General features: G+C 43.6%; 1 protein-coding gene across 1 annotated transcript in view; it reads left to right on the top strand.

Moving 5' to 3' along the window:
* Positions 1 to 23,235, top strand: part of SNX1 (sorting nexin 1) — an 80,157-nt gene that overhangs the window by 17,812 nt on the left and 39,110 nt on the right. The window contains 8 exon segments of the mRNA XM_040413775.1: positions 3,259 to 3,302; positions 9,282 to 9,423; positions 10,180 to 10,258; positions 13,480 to 13,498; positions 13,500 to 13,556; positions 13,767 to 13,880; positions 16,558 to 16,651; positions 17,483 to 17,688. Coding sequence (XP_040269709.1) covers positions 3,259 to 3,302; positions 9,282 to 9,423; positions 10,180 to 10,258; positions 13,480 to 13,498; positions 13,500 to 13,556; positions 13,767 to 13,880; positions 16,558 to 16,651; positions 17,483 to 17,688 — 755 coding nt within the window.

The following is a 23,235-nucleotide window of genomic DNA, read 5'->3' as shown; positions in this document are numbered from 1 at the left end:
AAATGATGTCCACCTGTGTGCAATCTAAGGCCTAGTTCACACGAACGTATGGCTTTTATAGTTTTTTGCGGTCCGTTTTTCACGGATCCGTTGTTCCGTTTTTTGTTTCCGTTCCGTTTTCTCCGTTCGGCATATACAGTAATTACATAGAAAAAATTGGTCTGGGCATAACATTTTCAATAGATGGTTCCGCAAAAACGGAACAAATATGGATGCATTTCCGTATGCATTTCGTTTTTTTTGCAGACCCTTTGACTTTAATGGAGCCACGACCCGTGATTTACGGCCAAATATAGGACAAGCTCTATATTTGAACGGAAATACGAAAACGGAATGCTTATGGAACACATTCCGTTTTTAATACGGACCCATTGAAATGAATGGTACCGTATACGGAACACAAAAAAACGGCCCGTACACTCGCAAAAGAAAAACGTTTGTGTGAACTAGGCCTAAGTGTCACATGATCTGTCATTACATATACACACCTGTTTTGAAAGGCCCCAGAGGCTGCAACACCTAAGCAAAAGGCATCACTAACCAAACACTGCCATGAGGAGCAAGGAACTCTCCAAACAAGTAAGGGACAATGTTGTTGAGAAGTACAAGTCAGGGTTAGGTTATAAAAAAATATCCCAATCTTTGATGATTCCCAGGAGCACCATCAAATCTATCATAACCAAATGGAAAGAACATGGCACAACAGCAAACCTGCCAAGAGACGGCCGCCCACCAAAACTCACGGACCGGGCAAGGAGGGCATTAATCAGAGAGGCAGCACAGAGACCTAAGCTAACCCTGGAGGAGCTGCAGAGTTCCACAGCAGAGACTGGAGTATCTGTACATAGGACGACAATAAGCCGTACGCTCCATAGAGTTGGGCTTTATGGCAGAGTGGCCAAATGAAAGCCATTACTTTCAGCTAAAAACAAAAAGGCAAGTTGTGAGTTTGCGAAAAGGCATGTGGGAGACTCCCAAAATGTATGAAGGGAGGTGTTCTGGTCTGAGGAGACTAAAATTGAGCTTTTCGTCTATCGAAGAAAACGCTACGTCTGGCGCAAACACATCACATCACCCAAAGAACACCATCCCCACAGTGAAACATGGTGGTGGCACCATCATGCTGTGGGGATGGGACTGGGAAACTGGTCAGAGTTGAGGGAAAGATGGATGGTGTTAAATACAGGGATATTCTTGAGTAAATCCTATACCACTCTGTGCGTGATCTGAGGCTAGGACGGAGGTTCACCTTCCAGCAGGACAATGACCCCAAACACACTGCTAAAGCAACACTTGAGTGGTTTAAGGGGAAACATGTAAATGTATTAGAATGGCCTAGTCAAAGCCCAGATCTCTATCTAATAGAAAATCTGTGGTCAGACTTAAAGATTGCTGTTCACAAGCGCAAACCATCCAACTTGAAGGAGCTCGAGCAGTTTTGCAAGGAGGAATGGGCAAAGATCCCAGTGGTAAGATGTGGCAAACTTATAGAGACTTATCCAAAGCGACTTGGAGCTGTGATTGCCGCAAAAGGTGGCTCTACAAAGTATTGACTTTAGGGGGGTGAATAGTTCTGCACATTTACTTTTTCTGTTATTTTGTCCTATTTGTTGTTTGCTTCACAATAAAGAAAAAGAAACATCTTCAAAGTTGTGGGCATGTTCTGTACATTAAATGATGCAAATCCTCAAACAATCCATGTTAATTCCAGGTTGTGAGGCACCAAAATACGAAAAAAGTCAAGGGGGGTGAATACTTTTGCAAGGCACTGTATATTCCTGCTGCTTTTATTGCATGATTATTAATTCTTTGATAATTCTGGCTTCTTATATTGTGACACTTAGAGCAATCAATGTTTTTAAAGCATTTTTTGCTTCAGCAGGTTTTCAGCAAGGTTGGAAATTTGTGTTAATAAAAAGATACAATAAAAAAAAAGTAGTTGGTAATGGTGAATGGTACAAGATAGTGGACACATAAATTTATCATTGGTTTTTAATTGTGATCTTGTGGTAGAGATGAGTCCTAAAGGTGGCCATATACATGATATCAATATGGGCCAAATCTGCAGATTTCAGCACAGCTAGCTTAGTATTTAATGTGTATGGGGTCCTTCTGATGGCAGATGAAGGGAGAATCTAAAAGCCCACACACGCAGATGAGCAGCAGATTGTTGGGAAGGAAGCGTTCCTTCCCGAGAGTTGCCTGCTCGTTAAGTGGAGGAGAATCACTGCATGAAAATTTACATTGCAGCGATCCCCTCCACAGTATGAGGATGAGGTATGGCTATTGCGATCACTCGTACTCATACAACTGCTTTGTTTCTGGGCAGCAGATCGCTGTTTAGACAACACAATCTGCTGGCCAGAAACAATAATTTAGGTGCCTGCACGAGAAAGCTTCACCCGATGAACAAGCATTTAGCTCATTCATCGGGTGATCTGCTGCACCTTTACTCAGGCAGATTGTCAAGTATGAGCGTTCACAGAAACGTTCATTCCCAATAATCTGCCCGATTGCACTGAGTAAATCCACATTAAAGCCTGTATTAGAAGGGCAGTTTTTCTGCCAGATGATCACTAATGAGCGTTCACAGTAACTCTCAGTAGCAATCATCTGCCAGTGTAATACTGCCGCCGATTACCCGATAGCTCGTTCATTGGGCAATCCACATCTTTTGAGAGGTTTAAAAATTACCGTTTGCAGGCGGCAGATCTTGGTGTCTAATCACGGTCTGCTGCTGGCAAACAATGATTCAGTATAGGAAAGAGTGATGATATAACAGTCGCTCCTACCTACACTGAGGAGATCGCTACATGTAATAGGAACGGTCTCCACCGCTAGCGAGCAGGCGATTGCTGGGAAGGACGGATTCCTTCCCAACAATCGCCGGCAGAATCAAGCTGTTTAATACAGCCTTAAGAATCGGGCCATTGGATCTATATGTCTGATCTTTTGTTCTCGGGAGATAAGTCACTGCAATACAACTCTGAATTAGTCCCCCTCCTTATTCACAATATTTGCATGCACATCAACTGAGCTGAGCATGCATGTCTAATATAGGCACCTCTTGGCCAACAAGCTAAAATGTATTGCCAGCTAAAGACATTACTTAGCTTTTGACCAGTTGTCTAAAGTAAATCATGCGGTTTGTTGCAAAAAAATAAAAAATGTCCTTTCCCTTATATAGTAAAGCTAACCATTGACTTAGTCCTGTACTTTGTATCCGTTTTCATTTACTTTGTGATTCCTTTCCTTTAGGTGACGGTATGAATGCATATGTAGCTTATCAAGTATCCACTCAGGTAAGTAATGTACGTCAGTCAAGTCATTACAGTGAAACAATTCTATATTCAGGCGTGTTTTATTTAAATACATGGGGGGTCATTTATTAAGACTGGCGTTTTACACGCCCGTCTTAATAAGGCCCTGCTCTTGTGGTGGATCCGCCAAAGTTATGTAGAGGCGCTAACCTCTACATCACTTCGCCGGATCCACTGCCTGTCTAAATCTACGCCAGCTCCCTAGTTTGTGTAGCTTTAGACCATTTTCTACACCTAAAACGGGTAGAAAATGATGAATGAAACAGGCCTGCTGGCCCTGTCCCCTTTCCCAGCCCACGGCACACCCACTTTTATAGATCGTGAGTGGGGAAAAGTCACAGACAGTGCCAGAAATACGCATAATATAATATTTGTTTAATAAGGGGGGATAGTTTTAAGTGTATAGGAAGTCTAGTTAAGGAGTTTTTGAACCTGAGGGTCAGTGTCACAGAATAGTGCTCCAGTTTTGTCATAGTTCATCTGACAAACCGGAAGCTATGCGATAACCATTTTGGAGCTTCATAACTGTACGTTATGCTTTTACTATATTATTGATGCTTGAAGATTATGATATACAACTTGGTGTTACTAGTTGTGGTGTGTCCCTGCACAGACTTACACTGTCCAGTCAGTTCCACCGGTGTCAGACTGTGCAGGGAACTTGTAAATTTATTTAGAAACATTTTAGTGGCAATAACTGAGGAACAGAGCAAGAGTGATATGAAAAGGTGCTACAGAATTGTTATTACATGGGGAATACAAGCAGTTACTAAAGCAGACATGCCAGGAGAGGTAAGCTGTCCTCTATAAGTGGAAACCAGTTGAGTTTTCAGCAATTTCAAAGTCTCCCCAAAATAGGTTCTTTATTAACAACAGTTTTGCCCAAGCTTCTGATGGGGCTTTTTTTTTAAAAAAAAGCTGGCCTTTAAGATAAGGTGGTGGGGGGGCTGCTTTAGCTGCTCATATCTATGAATTGGTAGCAATTATAGATATGGGCCTGGTCTTGTTTGAAAGCTGGTATTACCTCTACCACATCGGGAGATATAGCTGAAATCAAGTCGGGAGTGAAAGCAGTGAAACCTGCTTTTACTTTCAGCTGTATTCACTGCCATAATGATTTCTAACAGCTATATCTTCCAATGTAGTGGAGATAATACTGTGATTCTGGTATTGTTTGAAAGCTTGGAATGAGCAGCTACAGTGCTGCCCATAATTTATTCATACCCCTGGCAAATTTTGACTTGCATCTTAAGGGAGTGAATGCTGCCATTTTACATCGCAGACTGCGATGAAAGCTATTATTATAAAATGAAAGCTATTATTATAAAATGTTTAGGCAATAAAGCAGTGAGTGAGCGGTGGGGCCGGAGTACAGTGACCGCACCGGCCCCTCTGTATATTAGGGCATCTGTGGATGCCACTATTATGGGGTGGGGGATATGTGGATGGCACTATTATGGGGTGGGGGGGGGGGAAAGAGATCTGTGGATGGCACTGTTATGGGGTGGGGGGGGGGAAGAGATCTGTGGATGGCACTGTTATGGGGTGCGGGATTTGTGGGGGACACATATATAGCAGTGCCATCCATAGATCCCCCCCCCCCCATAAGTGTCATCCACAGATCACCCCCCATAACAGTGCCATCCACAGATCACCCCCCATAACAGTGCCATCCACAGATCACCCCCCCCATAACAGTGCCATCCACAGATCACCCCCCCCCCCATAACAGTGCCATCCACAGATCACACCCCCCCCATAAAAGTGCCATCCACAGATCACCCCCCCCCCCATAACAGTGCCATCCACAGATCACCCCCCCCCCCATAACAGTGCCATCCACAGATCACCCCCCCCATAACAGTGCCATCCACAGATCCCCCTCCATAACCGTGCCATCCACAGATCCCCCTCCATAACCGTGCCATCCACAGATCCCCCTCCATAACCGTGCCATCCACAGATCCCCCTCCATAACCGTGCCATCCACAGATCCCCCTCCATAACCGTGCCATCCACAGATCCCCCACCATAACCGTGCCATCCACAGATCCCCCCCACCATAACCGTGCCATCCACAGATCACCCCCCCCATAACAGTGCCATCCACAGATCACCCCCCCCATAACAGTGCCATCCACAGATCACCCCCCATAACAGTGCCATCCACAGATCACCTCCCCCCCCATAACAGTGCCATCCACAGATCACCTCCCCCCCCATAACAGTGCCATCCACAGATCACCTTCCCCCCCATAACAGTGCCATCCACAGATCACCTCTCCCCCATAACAGTGCCATCCACAGATCACCTCTCCCCCATAACAGTGCCATCCACAGATCACCCCCCCCCCCCATAACAGTGCCATCCACAGATCACCCCCCCCCATAAAAGTGCCATCCACAGATCACCCCCCCCCCATAACAGTGCCATCCACAGATCACCCCCCCCCCCATAACAGTGCCATCCACAGATCACCCCCCCCATAACAGTGCCATCCACAGATCCCCCTCCATAACCGTGCCATCCACAGATCACCTCCTCCCCATAACAGTGCCATCCACAGATCACCTCCCCCCATAACAGTGCCATCCACAGATCACCTCTCCCCCATAACAGTGCCATCCACAGATCACCTCCCCCCCATAACAGTGCCATCCACAGATCACCTCCCCCCCATAACAGTGCCATCCACAGATCACCTCCCCCCCATAACAGTGCCATCCACAGATCACCTCCCCCCCCCCCCCATAACAGTGCCATCCACAGATCTCCCCCCCCCCATAACAGTGCCATACACAGATCTCCCCCCCATAACAGTGCCATACACAGATCTCCCCCCCCCCCCCCCAACAGGGCCATACACAGATCCCCCCCCCATAACAGTGCCATACACAGATCTCCCCCCACCCCATAACAGTGCCACCCACAGATCCCCCATATTAGTGTCATGCACAGACCACCATTAGTTCAAAAGCACATCTTTTGGTTAAAAATATATATTTTCTTTTTTTCCTCCTCAAAAACCTAGGTGCGTCTTATGGGCCGGTGCGTCTTATAGTGCGAAAAATACGGTAATAGGACGATGTACAAGAGGCATTATTGTGGACAAAAAACATTTTCTCAGCTTTTATTTACATTTGAGCAAAAAATACAAGATGTTCCACACTGTGGAAAATCTCAGAGGACGTGGTCGGAAGCCAAAAGTGACACCTGTGCTGGCCAGGAGGATAGTTAGAGAGGTGAAAAAGAATCCAAGGATCACCACCTAGGCCATCCTGGTGAATCTGGGCTCTGCTGGTGGCAATGTCTCAAGGCAGACAATCCAACGGACACTGGACAATGCAGACCAAGGAGGACGCCACTTCTCCAGATAAGGCACACAAAAGCTCGCTCGCTTGGCCTTTGCAAAAGCTCATCTGGACAAAGAAGACTACTTTTGGTCTTCTGTGTTATGGTCAGATGAAACAAAAATTGAATTGTTTGGTCACAATGATGTTTCCTTCATTTGGCATAAAAAAGGAGAAGCCTTCAACCCAAAGAACACCATCCCCACTCTCAAACATGGTGGTGGGAACCTAATGCTTTGGGGGTGTTTTTCAGCCAATGGACCAGGGAACCTAATCACACTAAACTGCACCATGAAAAAGAGCAATACATGAGGATTCTCAACGACAACATTAGGCAGTCTGCAGAGAAACTTGGCCTTGGGCACCAGTGGACATTTCAGCATGACAATGACCCAAAACACACAGCAAAAGGGGTGAAGAAATGGTTAGCAGACAAAATTAACGTTTTGGAGTGGCCCAGCCAGAGTCCAGACTTGAATCCAATTGAGAATCTGTGGAGGGAGCTAGAGATCAGGGTGATGGCAAGAAGACCCTCCAACCTGGAAGATTTGGAGCTCATTGCTAAAGATGAATGGGCAAAAATACCTGTGGAGACATGCAAAAAGCTGGTCTGCAATTATAGGAAGCGTTTGATTGCTGTAATAGCCAATAAAGGCTTTTCTATTGATTATTGAGAAAGGTATGAATAATTTTGGACTGGACACTTTTTGCTTAAATGTAAATAAAAGCTGAGAAATGTTTTTTTTCCCACAATAATGCCTCTTGTCCATCATCTTATCTTTTGGGAGACACCTATGTCATTTCCCGTCAAAAAATGACTTGCTGGTTAAATGAAAGTAACTTTAACTTTAAGTCAAAATTTGGCAGGGGTATGAATAATTATGGGCAGCACTGTAAATAAGCCCCCCTTCAGTGAGGGCAAGGGGGGGGGGGGCAGTTAGGGGGCTGACAGCCTGCAAGTGGAAAGAAAAAATATTTAAAAAAAAAATATAAATGTGTCATTATGATATTTCTGCTGACCCACATAATAAAGTTATTTGTAAGACACCATGGCGGCCGAGTTATCTGGCAAGCAGTTCCGTCACCGGAACTGCCTGCTGGATCCAGCAATCTGCATGCAAACGGACAGTATTTGTAAACTGATCCGGATGCGGATCCGTCTCACAAATGCATTGCAAGAATGGATCAGTCTCTCCGTTTATCATACGGACAAAAGGATCCGTTTCAATTTATTTTTTTCCACATTTTTACCAGTCTGTGCATGCGCAAACCGGAAGGACGGATCTGGCATTGCGGTATTTTTAATGCCGGATCCGGCACTAATACAGTTCAATGTAAATTTATGCTGGATCCGTCATTCTGGCAACTGATCCGGAATTTTGGACGGAGAGTATACCGCAGCATGCTGCGGTATTTCCTCCGTACAAAACGCCGTTCAGTGACTGAATTGAAGACATCCTGATGCATCCTGAACGGATTTCTCTCCATTCAGAATGCATGGGGATATGCCTGATCAGTTGTTTTCTGGTATTGAGCCCCTAGGACGGAACTCAGTGCCGGAAAAGAAAAACGCTAGTGTGAAAGTACCCTTAAATATGTTATTTAATACACTATATATACCCCAAAATAGTTGCTAAAAAAATCCTACAACTCATCCTGCAAAAAAAATTAAGTTATGAATGCTTGGACATAGGGAAATGGTACTGGTCCTTAAGGCTAAAATTAGTAAAGTCACTAACGGGTTAAAAATACAATTGTGTCCTCTAAATTGTGCACCAACACATATTAGGAATCTACACTACCAATAGATTCAAGGGGTTCTCTTCAGTACTACTCGTGTATTACTCCAGATAATAGTCCACAATCATGGTGACAGATTCCCTTTTATGTAAGCGGGGCTTTCCTGGATTTTGTAGACGGGTGGGTGGTCAGTGTTTGAATGCTTCACATGTATGCAAAAGAAAAAATGGGGATATGACTGAGGAGCAAACATTTTACTTTACTGACTAGACACTTCACCTATTAAACCACTTAAAATGACTAATCCCATCACAATATCATGGCTTAAGCCCAAGGCCCATAACCTACAATAAGGGGTACCCTGTAACTGAAGCAGTGTTACAGTATAATCAAATTATTAAGAATGTATGTGCTGATGGAACAGGGATGCAATTTATTACAAGTTATTAAAAAAAAAAAGCAAAAATGCTTAACCCTTTTTTTCAGGTCTAGACAAAAAAATATATAATATACACGATGCATGAATAAATCCACAAGTAAATAATGCAGTATCTATACTCTGTCAGCGAAAGAGCACAGGGAGCAAACCTATAGACTTACAAAACTCTGTATGGTAGAAGAGAGCAGGGGTATGACGGAAGCTCATGTATATCGCGGCTCCCTTTACAATGTTCTTACAGGTAAAGTGCTCGTTATAATCAGGTGCTTACAAGCTGAATGTTCCTCATCTGTCTTAGCCATTGGGGTCTCCAGGTGAGCCCTGGATTAGGATGGGAGGTTTCAGACCAAAGCTCTAAAGAGAAAAGCAACAAAATTGGAAATATAGAGTTTGATGACATTATTTATTAGTTTGGCCTCTTTTTATGCCAGACCAATTTGCCAATGTTCAGAAGCAAGCATTTCACTGTGAAGAGACGGTTCAGTGACTTCCTGGGCCTTTTTGAGAAGCTTTCAGAGAAGCATGCCCATCAAGGCATCATAATCGCTCCCCCACCTGAGAAAAGCCTCATAGGTGAGTAGTAATGGTACATCAATTTTCTGTCCAGGGAAGAAATAAACACATTTTCTTGAGATGATATATATGCAAGGTACATCTGCAAGCAGAATAGAAGTCATATGTTGGTATATAGTATCTTCTCCGTGGAATAAAAAAGGCAAAACTAAATGTCAAATGTCCCCATCTTAGCACCACCTTTTAGCAACAATTACATAAAATGTAATTGGTGTTGGCAGCAGTGACTCGTGGACTGGCAGATGTGGTTGAACTCCACTGTTCTGTAAATAGGCCACAAAACTGGAATATTTCTTAGACCATTTCATTTAAAGATATACATTTATCATTCACTTTGCATAAATCAGTAGTGGAGGTGAATGAATGGGAATTGTAATATATCTTTGTTATAAATCCTTCCTGCTCCTAATCTCCCATTCTCTGTTAAATCTTTCAAGAGGGCTGTCTGCTCTCTGAAGGATCAGACTACATGCTGATGGAGATGGGAGGGGGGCGGAGGAGTGAGCTGCAGGCAGAGAGACACAGACCCATGCTGCCCATAGAAGTCTTTGGAGAAGGGAGGAGGAGTGAGCGCAGAGAGAGAAGAGACCAATAGCTTAGAGAGAGACTTGTGCAGTCCACAGAAGTCTATGTAGAGGAGAAGGAGTGCTGCTGGAGGGAGAAGGGAATTTTTCACTGGTAAAATATATTAGAGATTTTTATATTCACCTGCATTATTGGTTTATGCAATGGTGGCCCTTTAAATTCCTCTTCCAGGTATGACCAAAGTAAAGGTGGGAAAAGAGGATTCTTCTTCAGCTGATTTCTTGGAGAGAAGGCGAGCTGCTTTGGAGAGGTAAGAGGCAGTATGGTAACAAGATGGAATTCTATCAACTAGGGATCGATACTGATGATCACAAATTTTCTGAAAATGAACATGTTTATTTTTAACGGTTAGCATTTCTTTTTTTTTTGTAAGTCTTTTTTTCATTTATACTTAATATTTGGATGTTTTTTTTTTTGTACTATAAGCCTTGTCCTAATCACCATTATAGAGCTCTATTAGGGTGAATAGGACCTCACACTCTCCCTGCTGCTCTGTGCTTTCTGCACACAGCAACAGGGAGCTGACTATGGCAGCCAGGGCTTCAGTAGCGTCCTGGCTGCCATGGTAACCGATCGGAGCCCCAGGATTACACTGCTGGGGCTCCGATCAGAAGCTGCCACTGCCACAAATGACTGATACTGGTGGGCTTGGTTGGGGGGGCGCACTGCGCCACCAATGTCTTTAATACTGGGGTTGGGGGGGCGCACTGCGCCACCAATAAAGATAACTCGCCCATTAATTCAAATACAGGAGCAGGGTTCTGGCTGCAGAATCATATAGCCGCACCCGACCTCTATGACAAGTAGCTGCGATCCGTGGCAGTTAACCCCTCAGGTGCGGCAGAGGTTAACTGCCGCGGATCGCAGCTACTTGTCATAGAGGTCGGGTGCGGCTATATGATTCTGCAGCCAGCTCCCACCTCCTGTTGAATTTGAATGAATGAGTTAGTTAACATCATTGGTGGCGCAGTGGCCACAGCCCCTCCCCTCCTCTTCTCCTCTCATTGGTGGCAGCAGACTGCTTCCTTCTCCCCTGTGCTGCTGAGGGAACATGGATCACGATTCGTTATTGGCAAGGTTAGATGCCGATAACTTTGAAAATCCTGAATATCGGCCGATAATATCGGTCGATCCCTACTATAAAGTATACAGTTCAAAGCTCTAGTCAGTAGCTAAAGAAAAGGTGTTTTCTGGCCGTAAACCTATATCAAATACTACTATTGCCCAAGTCTGTGGTTTACGACCCATACTTCTCACAATTTACTGTACCAGCCTCTTGGACAATTTTAAAGATGACATAACACTTCATGATTTCCTGGGTCTAGACTTGTGACCCTTCAGCTGTTGCAAAGCTACAACTTCCAGCATGCCCTGATACCTGTAGGCTGTCTGGGCATGATGGAAGTTGTAGTTTTGCAACAGCTGGAGGGCCACAAGTTTTACAGCCATGATTGGTTACTTAGACGTTTGTATAGAGAATTGAATGCATCTCCAGTAATACAGCATTGTCCGTTAGGTTTTAATAATGTGGAGAGCTCCAGTTTGAGATCAGTCTGTTTTACTATTAGTGTACTTATGTAAAGTCATAGAGCAAAAATCTGCCTTTTCTCGCCCATATTCATTGGGGGACACAGGAACCGTGGGTATAGCTATGTCCTCTAGGAGGCGTTGACACTAGTAAAAGCTGTTAGCTCCTCCCCTGGCAGCTATACCCCCTCCAGCCTGGAGAGAGAGCTTCAGTTTTTTCTAGTGTCAATAGGAGGCAAGACCTCCCTGCTCTGCAGGGAATCTCCTGAAGATTTTTATTTTTTGTTCTCCTCGTCTTGGTCTGGTTGAAATTTCCATCGAGCAGCGTTGCTACGCCGTCAATACACGGTTGCTGACGGAACTACAACCGCCGGTGATTCTCTTATCGTCTCTACCTATCCAATGTATTGATTCCTTGGCTTGCGGTTGGACATACCTCATTCAGGCATTTTTTTCTCGGTAGTTTACCCGCCAGCTTCTCAGTCTCCCCACAAGCTTTCGGCTCTGGGATATCGCTGGACCAATTACCGTTTCCGTGGAGCGCTTCCCTTTAGCAGAGGTGGATCCTGCGGTCCTGGGTTTTTGGTTTAGTCCTTTTATAGGTCAAGTTGGGTGCTTCTATCCTTTTCCAGCGTCCTCTGACTCACCCAGGGCCCATAATGACCTTCCTTAAGGGAACGGCACATACGATTCCTCCGTACCGTCCTGCTTACCGCCTTGGGATCTGAACTTAGTCCTTTCAGCGCTCCGGAATTCTCCCCTTGAACCCTTGCGGGACTCCTTCCAGGAAGGTAGTTTTTTCTTGTGGCTATCACATCCATCAGACGGGTGTCTGGGTTGGGGCGCTCTCTTGCAGAGAACCTTCCTGGTTCTTCGCAGGGGTAAGCGGTTCTCCGGCCCGTTCATTCCTTCTCCTGACGGTGGTCTCTGATTTCCATTTCAATGATGACATTGTCCTTCCGTCTCTGTCCCTCACCTTCGCACCCTAGGGAAAGGGAGTTACACCATTTGGCTGTTGTCAGGGCTCTAAGGATTTATTTGCCGGCCTCCAGTTCCTTCCGGCATACGGACCCCCTTTTTTTGTCATCCCGGAGGGTCCTCGAAAGGCATTGGCGGCCTCCAGGGTGGCAATTGCACGTCTGCAATTGCTGAAGCATACTGCAACCCAGGGTAGGGTTCCGCCCTTCGGTGTCACGGCTCACTACACCGGAGCGGTGGACGCTCTTGGGCTTGGAGGATTCAAGGTTCGGCCGCGCGGTTGTGCAAGGCGGCTGCTGTCCTCCTTTCGCACATTCACAAAAATTTCCAGGTGCATACTTATGCATCGGTGGGGCGCTGCCTTGGGCCGTATGGCTGCAGGGACGCTTGCTTCCATAGGTCTGTGGTTTTTCCCTCCCTGTGGACTGCTTTTGGACGTCCCACGGTTCCTGTGTCCCCCAATGAATATGGGCGAGAAAAGGAGATTTTGTATAACTTACCAGTAAAATCTCTTTCTCGCTCTTCATTGGGGGACACAGCACCCACCCAGTATTGTTGTCCGGCCACAGTTGTGGCTGTTGGTTAGAACCCCCGTTGGGTCTTTTGGCATGGTTGGTGTTTTCTTGGGTTAGCTTGCTTCTCCTACTGCTTGTACACAAACTGAAGCTCTCTCTCCAGGCTGGAGGGGGTATAGCTGCCAGGGGAGGAGCTAACAGCTTTTACTAGTGTCAACGCCTCCTAGAGGACATAGCTATACACACGGTTCCTGTGTCCCCCAATGAAGAGCGAGAAAGAGATTTTACTGGTAAGTTATACAAAATCTCCTTTTTTTATGACTTAAAACCATGTAGAAGAGAAAATTTGGACTTGAGATGACAACTAGATCTAATGTTTTCCTGGCAATTTTATTACATATTTGTGATCGCGTTGATATGTGTACACTCTGTGTGTTCATGATTGATGCAGATACCTTCAAAGAATAGTTTAGCCACCCGACTCTTTTACAAGACCCAGATGTTCGTGAATTTCTGGAGAAGGAAGAGGTGAGTTAATATTAGATGTTCCTCCTTGTGTTTTATTGAACTTGAGTGATTTACCTGATATGTTGTGGATTATGCTTATGTTGATTAAACTTTTATAAATGCTCAATTTCATATGTGCATTATTAATATTACAGTAAATGCCATTTGCCTTTACATTATAAGACTGCATCATGACTTTGTCATATTCCAACCAAAGTTTTTCCTTTGCAGCTTCCTCGTGCTGTCAGCACTCAGGCTCTGAGTGGAGCTGGTCTCCTCAAGATGTTCAATAGAGCCACTGATGCTGTCAACAAAATGACCATCAAGATGAATGAATCCGATGTAGTAAGTAGTGGATGAAGATTTTCAGCTTTGAAAGCAATGTATTTCAGAAACCGATTCACTGCTTCACAACCTGACATAGTTTTATTGCAGTACGAACAGATTGTAATATCAGATAGAGTTCTTATCCAAAGAACTGCATGAATTATATTACCTGTAGTGTTGAGCGAACTCTGTTTTAAGTTCGGCGTCTAAAGTTCGGCTTCCATTATTGATTCTGCTACCACGGACCACAACGGAATTCGGAATCCATATCGGAATTCTTCGCTAACCGGAAGCCGAACTTTAGACGCCAAACTTAAAACAGAAGTTCGCTCAACACTAATCACCTGAAACATAATAATTTAAGCATGTCTGCTCATTGGTAATAGTGGAAAAGAATCTTCAGGACCAGATGATATTGCAGAACAGCTTTCATTGATGTGTCTTGTGAGACAGGGCAGGAATTTAGACAGCTTGCAAAGAATGAGATGCAGCCTGTAGTAGTACTACCTTCTTGCCTTGTGGGGGATGTCTCTTGTTCACTGACTATAAAGTGGATACCTTTTTTAATTTTAATAATTTCAATTTTTTTTTTTTTTTTTTTTTTTTTTAAATCTCACTTGTTCCATTGCATGTTGAATACAGACAGAACACTTTTGTCGGTATACTAGCACCACCTAGTGGTAATAAAATAAAAACTGGTAATCATATGTTTTCTATTATTGTGGGCTGCTGCAGGTCAGTGAATTGAAATATACACTCCTCAGTAATGAAAATTGCAACACCACAAAGGAGAATTATGGAAATCGCAGGATTGATGGAAACAAAATATTCAAAACATCTCTAATTATTCAGTAATAAATAAAAACACCACGCACAGAAATTGAGAAATCATCATTGAGATTATTAATGGTTGTCTGTGAAATCTTCTGCCAACCAAAATGAACTTGGGCACCCAAATCATTAAGATCTGCTGCTGGCAGCTCTCTTGCTGCCAGCACCAACAAATGATGTCCCTAGCAAGTTTAGGCCATGCAGGCTGCTCACAGTAGCACGAATAACATGTGGCCTGGTGTTGTCCTGTTGAAACTGGGACACTCTGGAGTAATGGACTTACCACTGGTTCCACAACCAAATCAATGTAACGTCGAACTCTTGGTGTACCTCATATGAAGACTAGAGGGGTCTGGCTTCCATACATTATGCCATCCCACACCATAATCCATGGAGTAGGGCCAGTGCAGCATCTCTTGTGAAGGCCTCTTCATGACGTTGGTTAGGTGGTCTCCAGACCAATCTCCAGCTATCAGTGCGTCCGAGTCAAAAACAGCACTCATCTCTGAAGATGATAGACCTCCATTCCAGCCTCCATTGCCTTTTTGCTGTGCTCCATGATGGTGTGAGATCAGTGGCAATACCTGTAGCTGGACGTCTGGCTCATAAACCTAATGTTCTGTAGACACCTTCTCATTGTTTGTGTAGGTTCAGTTTTCCACCCTAAGCTTGTGACGTCCAATCTTGTAATCACACGATCCATCCATGCAGAGGTTTGCCTCTGGGCTCTTTTTGCTGTTGTTGCAGTTTGTGATTTTTCTCCCAACCACCAAGACGCACAACTCTGAACAGTGCAGACATTTCAGCCTAGACACATAGCGATCTGCGGTGATGATGAACCAAGGTCTTTCAGTTCAAGGATTTCTGTCGCGATTTCTGTTTGCGAAAAGTGCCAATAACTGGCTTGTCGATGAACAGGAGGCATGTCATATTCATCCCACTCGACTTGATCTGATTTGTGAGGTTTTGTAGCTGAAAAAACTTTGCTTTCAATCTGGATTTTATGCTTCATCCACATGCCACAGATTGGAGCTAGATGCTTGAGAATGTGATCATCTGCAGATCTTGGCAACACCCGCTACTTGCTCGATTTATATAACCTTGCCCCTTGAGGTGCTCATTTCAATGTTGAGGAGTGTAGTTTGATTTACTTAGAGGGAAATAATCTCTGCTTTACAAAATTGTGTGAAATCACTCCCAAAATTGCTACTTCAATGTATTGAAACCTGAGAAAGTGCTTTGAACTAGTGTCTTCGTCTGTAATGTGGGAGACGTATTATGTCACAGAGATAGCACAATGACAACCTGGCTGTAGTTTGTGGTTAGGACTGCATCGATTCTGGTTCATGAAGATGAGACTAGTTAGTTGGAAAGTGACTCCATTATGGAATGCCTTCGGTTTTACACATAGTGGGGGCAGATACAAGATGTGTCTGTCTAGAATCCTTCGGCCATTGCCAGTTTTACACCTGCCACTTTATTTTTCTTTAAACATAATTTGCACTTGGTCTTGTCCTAGTCAAAGTCATATTGAGCCACATCTGGTTGTTTAAAAGTATACCAGCTTATTTATTTTTTTTGTGGACCCAATGGTTCCGTATACGGTCCGCCAAAAAAACGGAGTGGCCCCGGAATGAAAATACGTTGGTGTGTAAGAGGCCTTAGATTGTTAGGGTCCTACCACTGGGCAGTGCACATGTTTGACTTGCCCTGCATGGTGCTGGACTCCCGCTCCCATGATTGGTGGGGTTCCAAACGTTTTAAAAACTAATAGCTAATTGTTATCCACTGTCCTGTGGATAGGGAAATGTCAAATTACCAGAATACACCATTAAGGTTCCACATTCTGCTTTATTCTGTTTAGTGGTTTGAAGACAAGTTACAAGAGGTGGAATGTGAAGAACAACATCTTCGTAAACTTCACGCTGTGGTGGAGACGCTAGTAAACCACAGGAAAGGTACTTGATTGCACTTGTAAATCATTGTGTAGTTGATGCCTTTTTATAAAGGGAATGTCATCAGAGAACAAGTAAGTTTTACGTTAAACGGATTTTTAAAGAATTTTTGGTGATGTTTGTTTTCCATGTCACTATTAAACAAATCAGAAAATCCTGCAATTTCTGCACTGGCCACTAGATTTAATTATTGGCGCTGTTTCACAGCCTGTACAAATCACTTTTCAGAAGTCCTTTCATCATTAATGTGTGTCTTGCAAAAAGCGTTTTTCCTTTATTCCAGCTGCGTAGATAGATGTTCCAAGACAATTGGAGTGCTGGGTCTATCCCTTGTTTTGTTTTCAGTTTTTTTTTTGTCTTTAGGGATGAGTTGGACCAAATCCCCCTTAGGGGCATGCACACACACATTTTGAGCACTAGAAGTGCTGTCCGCTTTTTTTTTTTTTTTTTTGTAGTGAGGCCAGTTCCTGTCCATTTTGTTTTTGCCCCATGATGGCTGCTGTAAAGTATATCTTTAAATGCTTTTAACAATATTTCAGGAAAGAAATATAATAATTATTTTATATATATATATATATATATATATATATATATATATATATATATATATATATATATAAAAATCTTTTCTTTAATGCATCTCAGAATTTCCCTTAATCAATCTCTAAGTTATTGGGGTCAGAGGTCTGTTTCTGAATCCTCTGTGTGATCTGCCTACAGCATCTATAGCATTTATATGGATTCATGGGTAATGTTGATGTTGACATGCAGCTGTATACAGGGCAGAGAGGTAAGGTTCACATTAGTCATGTATATCGATGCCTCTTTTTGCAGAACTCGCTGTGAATACTGCCCAATTTGCCAAAAGCCTGGCTATGCTAGGGAGCTCAGAGGATAACACCGCACTTTCCCGGGCACTGTCCCAGCTAGCTGAAGTAGAAGAGAAGATAGAGCAACTACACCAGGAACAGGCTAACAGTGATTTCTACCTTCTGGCTGAGCTTTTGGCCGACTATATCCGTATCCTGTCTGCAGTTAGGGTGAGTGGACTTAACTGACCAAAGAATCTACGTGCCTCATCACTCAGTTTTTGGTCGATATTTTACCTCACTTTTAAATTTTATTTCCCCCTTCACTGTTATGGGGTGCACACCAGTATGGATGCTAGGACAATTTTATGTCTTTGGTAAGCTGTTGCACAGGTACATTTTGGAATACATGATCACTAACTCAAGATACACATTGGGAGAAAAAAAAATGACCCTCCCCTCTCCCACAGATATCTTCTAGTGTATTCTTAACCACTTCACATCTGCCCATAGGATATAAACGTCCTATGGGTGGATGTTTATCTCTGAATGGACGTTCTGGAACGTCCATTCAGAGAACACATCTGCACTCTAATCGTGCAGCGGGCGGCCCACTGACTGTGAAAGCAGGGCAATCCAGAGAGAAGGTAGGGACAGTTCCCAGGTGTCCCTGCCATCTAGATTGCTGTATACACGGCACTCAACGAGCGCTATGTATACAGATCAGGAATCGCTATGCGCTTCCAGTCCCGCCTGGTGGTCATGTGACCGCCGGGCCCGGGAGAGTGCAGGAGCTGTCTGGTCTTCCATAGACCTCGATCAGCCCTGCACTGAGGCTGTATAGTGCTGTACAGCCTCTCTGGTGGCTGTATTTCCCCTGTAACTGGCGCTACTATGTCAGTTACAGGAGAAATCAATAGTGAAAAAAAAAAAAAGTTTATTTAAATGTCCCCCAGAGTTCTTGTATGACCTTATGGGGGACACAAAGTGTAAAATAAAAAATAAAGTATTTTTTTTAACCTGTTCCGGACACATAAGGTACCGGTATGTCATGTGTACTTCTGATCACCGCCGCTCGGCGGGCGGTGATTGGAACCCGGTGCCATCGGGTCCCCGTGGGGCTGTAGGGGGGACCCCATGGCATGGAAGGCAGCGCGATGCCTTCCTTAGGCATCGGCGCTGCCTTCCGGTGACGAGCCTGTGAGATCCAGCCCCCTGGATCTTACAGGCAGGAAGCTGTATGAGAAATACACACAGTATTACTCATACAGCCAATGCATTCAAATACAGAAGTATTGGAATGCATTGTAAAGGATTAGACCCCCAAAAGTTGAAGTCCCAAAATGGGACAAAAAAAAGTGAAAAAAAAGAAGTTGAAAAAATAAAGTTTTCCCCCCAAAAATATTAAGTTTCAAGTAAAAATAAACAAAAACTAAATTTTCCCCAAATAAAGTTAAAAAAAAATTGGTAAAAAATAGGGGGGAAAGAAAAGTAGACATATTACGTATCACCGCGTCCGTATCGACCGGCTCTGTAAACATATCACATGACCTCTAACCCCTTAGCTGAACAACGAAAAAAAATAAAAACTGTGCTAAATAAACCATTTTTTTGTCACCTTACATCACAAAAAGTACAACAGCAAGCGATCAAAAAGGCGCATGCCCACCAAAATAGTACCAATCTAACAGTCACCTCATGCCGCAAAAATTGAGCCCCTACCTGAGAAAATCGCCAAAAAAATAAACTATGGCTCAGAATATGGAGACACTAAAACATAATTTTTTTTTAAAAAAAAAAAATGTTATTGTGTTAAACTTAGGCTACTTTCACACTAGCGTTCGGGGCTCCGCTTGTGAGCTCCGTTTGAAGGGTCTCACAAGCGGCCCCGAACGCATCCGTCCAGCTACCAATGCATTCTGAGTGGATGCGGATCCGCTCAGAATGCATCAGTCTGGCAGCGTTCAGCCTCCGCTCAGCAAGTGGACACCCGAACGCTGCGATCAGAAACTTTAGTGTGGCGAAAATATATATTTATCACCCCCCCTGCACCTCTGAATGATTTTAGCCCGGTGGGAGGTGCAGGGGGGGGTTGCGGGCGGTGCGGGAGGCGGACCGCGCGGCAGGCGGGATCGCGATCCCCCGCCCGCCTCCCATTGAATAATTGTTGGTGTACAGTGGGTATACCAGGGTGCCAGCACATTGCTGACACCCTGGTATAAACGGCTGACATCGGTGATGCAATGTTAGCCATTTAACCCTTTCCATACAGCGTCCGTACGGACCGCTGTATGGAAAAGGTTAACAGCTCAGGGAGCTCCCTCTCCGATCAGGGGGGCTGCTGTGCCTTTGCAGCCCCCCGATGGAGAGGGAGAGAGCTCCCAGACAGCCCCCGCCAGCCCCGTCCTCACCCTTCCCCGTCTGCGAAGTTGTGGCAGACGGGGAAGGTTCCCGTGGCAACAGGACGCCTTCTCAGGCGTCCTGCTGTCCATGGTAACATAGTAACATAGTACATAAGGCCGAAAAAAGACATTTGTCCATCCAGTTCGGCCTGTTATCCTGCAAGTTGATCCAGAGGAAGGCAAAAAAAAACTGTGAGGTAAAAGCCAATTTTCCTCACTTTAGGGGAATAAAAAATTCCTTCCCGACTCCAATCAAGCAATCATAATATCTCCCTGGATCAACGACCCCTCTCTAGTAGCTATAGCCTGTAATATTATTAAGCTCTAGAAACACATCCAGGCCCCTCTTGAATTCCTTTATTGTACTCACACCATCACCACCTCTTCAGGCAGAGAGTTCCATAGTCTAACTGCTCTTACCGTAAAGAATCCTTTTCTATGTTTGTGTACAAACCTTCTTTCCTCCAGACGCAGAGGATGTCCCCTCGTCACAGTCCTGGGGATAAATAGGTGATGGGAGAGATCTATGTACTGACCCCTGATATATTTATACATAGTAATTGGATCTCCCCTCAGTCGTCTTTTTTCTAACGTGAATAACCCTAATTTTGATAATCTTTCAGGGTACTGTAGTTGTCCCATTCCAGTTATTACTTTAGTTGCCCTCCTCTGGACCTTCTCCAGCCTGCTATGTCTGCCTGGTTCACTGGAGCCCAGAACTGTACACAGTACTCCATGTGTGGTCTGACTAATGATTTGTAAAGTAGTAGGAATATGTTCTCATCACGGGAATCTATGCCCCTTTTGATGCAACCCATTATCTTATTGCCTTGGCAGCAGCTGCCTGACACTGTTTTTTGCAGCTTAGTTTGCTGTTTTATTAAAATTCCTAGATCCTTTTCCATGTCAGTGTTACCGAGTGTTTTTACCATTTACTATGTACGGGTGACTTGCATTATTTCTTCCCATGTGCATAACCTTACATTTATCAGTGTTAAACCTCATCTGCCACTTATCTGCCCAAGCCTCCAATCTATCCAGATCCCTCTGTAGTAGTATACTGTCCTCTTCAGTGTTAATTACTTTACACAGTTTAGTGTCATCTGCGAAAATTGATATTTTACTATGCAAGCCTTCTACAAGATCATTAATAAATATATTGAAGAGAATAGGGCCCAATACTGACCCCTGAGGTACCCCACTAGTGACAGTGAGCCAATCTGAGTATGTACCGTTAATAACCACCCTCTGTTTTCTATCATTGAGCCAGTTACTTACCCACTTACAGATGTTTTCTCCCAGTCCAAGCATTCTCATTTTATATACTAACCTTTTATGTGGTACAGTGTCAAATGCTTTGGAGAAGTCCAGATATACGACATCCATTGATTCGCCGCTGTCAAGTCTAGAACTTACCTCCTCATAGAAACTGATTAAATTAGTTTGACATGACCGATCCCTCATGAAGCCATGCTGATATGGCGTTATTTGCTTATTTCCGTTAAGATGCTCTAAGATAGCATCTCTCAGAAAACCTTCAAACAGTTTACCCACAACAGATGTTAAACTTACCGGCCTATAGTTTCCAGCTCTGTTTTTGGACCCTTTTTGAATATCGGCACCACATTTGCCATGCGCCAATCCTGTGGGACATTCCTTGTCAGTATAGAGTCCGCAAATATCAGAAATAAGGGTCTGGCTATGACATTACTTAATTCCCTTAGGATACGGGGGTGTATGCCATCCGGTCCTGGCGATTTGTCTATTTAATCTTTTTAAGTCGCTGATGTACTTCTTCCTGGGTCAGACAGGACACTTTTAATGGCGAATTTATTTCAACATTCAGCATTTCATCTGACAGTTTATTTTCCTCAGTGAATACATTGGAGAAAAAAATATTTAACAGCTTTGCTTTCTCCTCGTCGCTCTCTGCGACTCCCCCCTCATTACTCTTTAAAGGGCCGACACCTTCAGATTTATACTTTTTAACATTTATATAATTGAAGAACATTTTAGGGTTAGTTTTACTCTCTTTGGCAATTAATCTCTCGGTCTCTAGTTTGGCCGCTTTTATTTGTTTTTTACATGTTCTGTTTTTTTTCCTTATAGTTTTTCAGTGCTTCCGTGCTACCCTCCTGTTTTAGTGTTTTATATGCTTTCTTTTTGTCATTTATTGCTTTCTTTACAGTTCTGTTTATCCACATTGGTTTCTTTTTGTTCCTTAACCTTTTATCCCCATAAGGTATGTACCTCTCACAATGAGATTTTAGGATGTTTTTAAAGATGTCCCATTTTGTGGCTGTATTTTTATTTTGAGGACTTTGTCCCAGTTAGTTAGGCCTATGCCTCTTAGTTGGCTAAATTTAGCTTTTTTGAAGTTTGGTATTTTTGTTCCTCCCTGTAGAAACGCTCTTTTGAATGATAATTGGAAGGTTATTACTTTATGGTCACTATTTCCCAGGTGTCCCCCAACCTGCACGTCTGTTGTTCTGTCAGGTCTATTGGTTAATATTAAGTCCAGTATGGCCGTCCCTCTAGTCGGGTCCTGAACCAGTTGGGAGAGGTAATTGTCTTTGGTTATTGCCAAGAATCTGTTTCCTTTTATGAGATATACTAGTTTCAGTTTCCCAGTCTATATCTGGGTAGTTGAAGTCCTCCATAATACCATAATAAGCACCTCATTATGATTTGCCGCCTTGTCTATCTCGTTTAGTAGTAGATTTTCTTTGGACTCTGGTATATTAGGTGGTTTATAGTAAACTCCTATTAGTAATTTATTGTTGTTTTTAGCTCCATGTATCTCTACCCACAGTGACTCCACATGTTCATGTCCCTCACTTATATCTTCACGGAATGTGGGCTTTAGACAGGACTTTACATAAAGGCAAATGGTGCTGAACAGATCTGTGCTCAAGGAATAGATCTGTTCAGTGTAAGTAAAATACAGTGCAGTACACTATATAGTGTACTGTACTGTATTATACAGACATCAGACCCACTGGATCTTCAAGAACCAAGTTGGGTCTGGGTCAAAAAAAGTGAAAAAAAAGTGAAATAAAAGTAAAAAATAAAATTCCCTACACATGTTTGGTATCGCCGCGTCCGTAACGACCTGATCTATAAAACGGTCATGTTACTTTACCCGAACGGTGAACACCTTAAAAATAAAAAATAAAAAACTATGATGAAATTGAAATTTTGCCCACCTTACTTCTCAAAAAAAGGTAATAAAAGTGATCAAAAAAGTCGCATGTACGCCAAAATTGTAACAATCAAACCGTCATCTCTTCCTGCAAAAAATTAGACCCTACTTAAGATAATCGCCCAAAAACTGAAAAAACTATGGCTCTTAGACTATGGAAACACTAAAACATCA

The sequence above is a fragment of the Bufo bufo genome, chromosome 1 (genome assembly GCF_905171765.1).
Source record: "Bufo bufo chromosome 1, aBufBuf1.1, whole genome shotgun sequence".
NCBI classification, from domain to species: domain Eukaryota; kingdom Metazoa; phylum Chordata; class Amphibia; order Anura; family Bufonidae; genus Bufo; species Bufo bufo.
The sequence above is the reverse complement of the archived record's forward strand: the minus strand, read 5'-3'. Positions and strand labels throughout refer to the sequence as shown.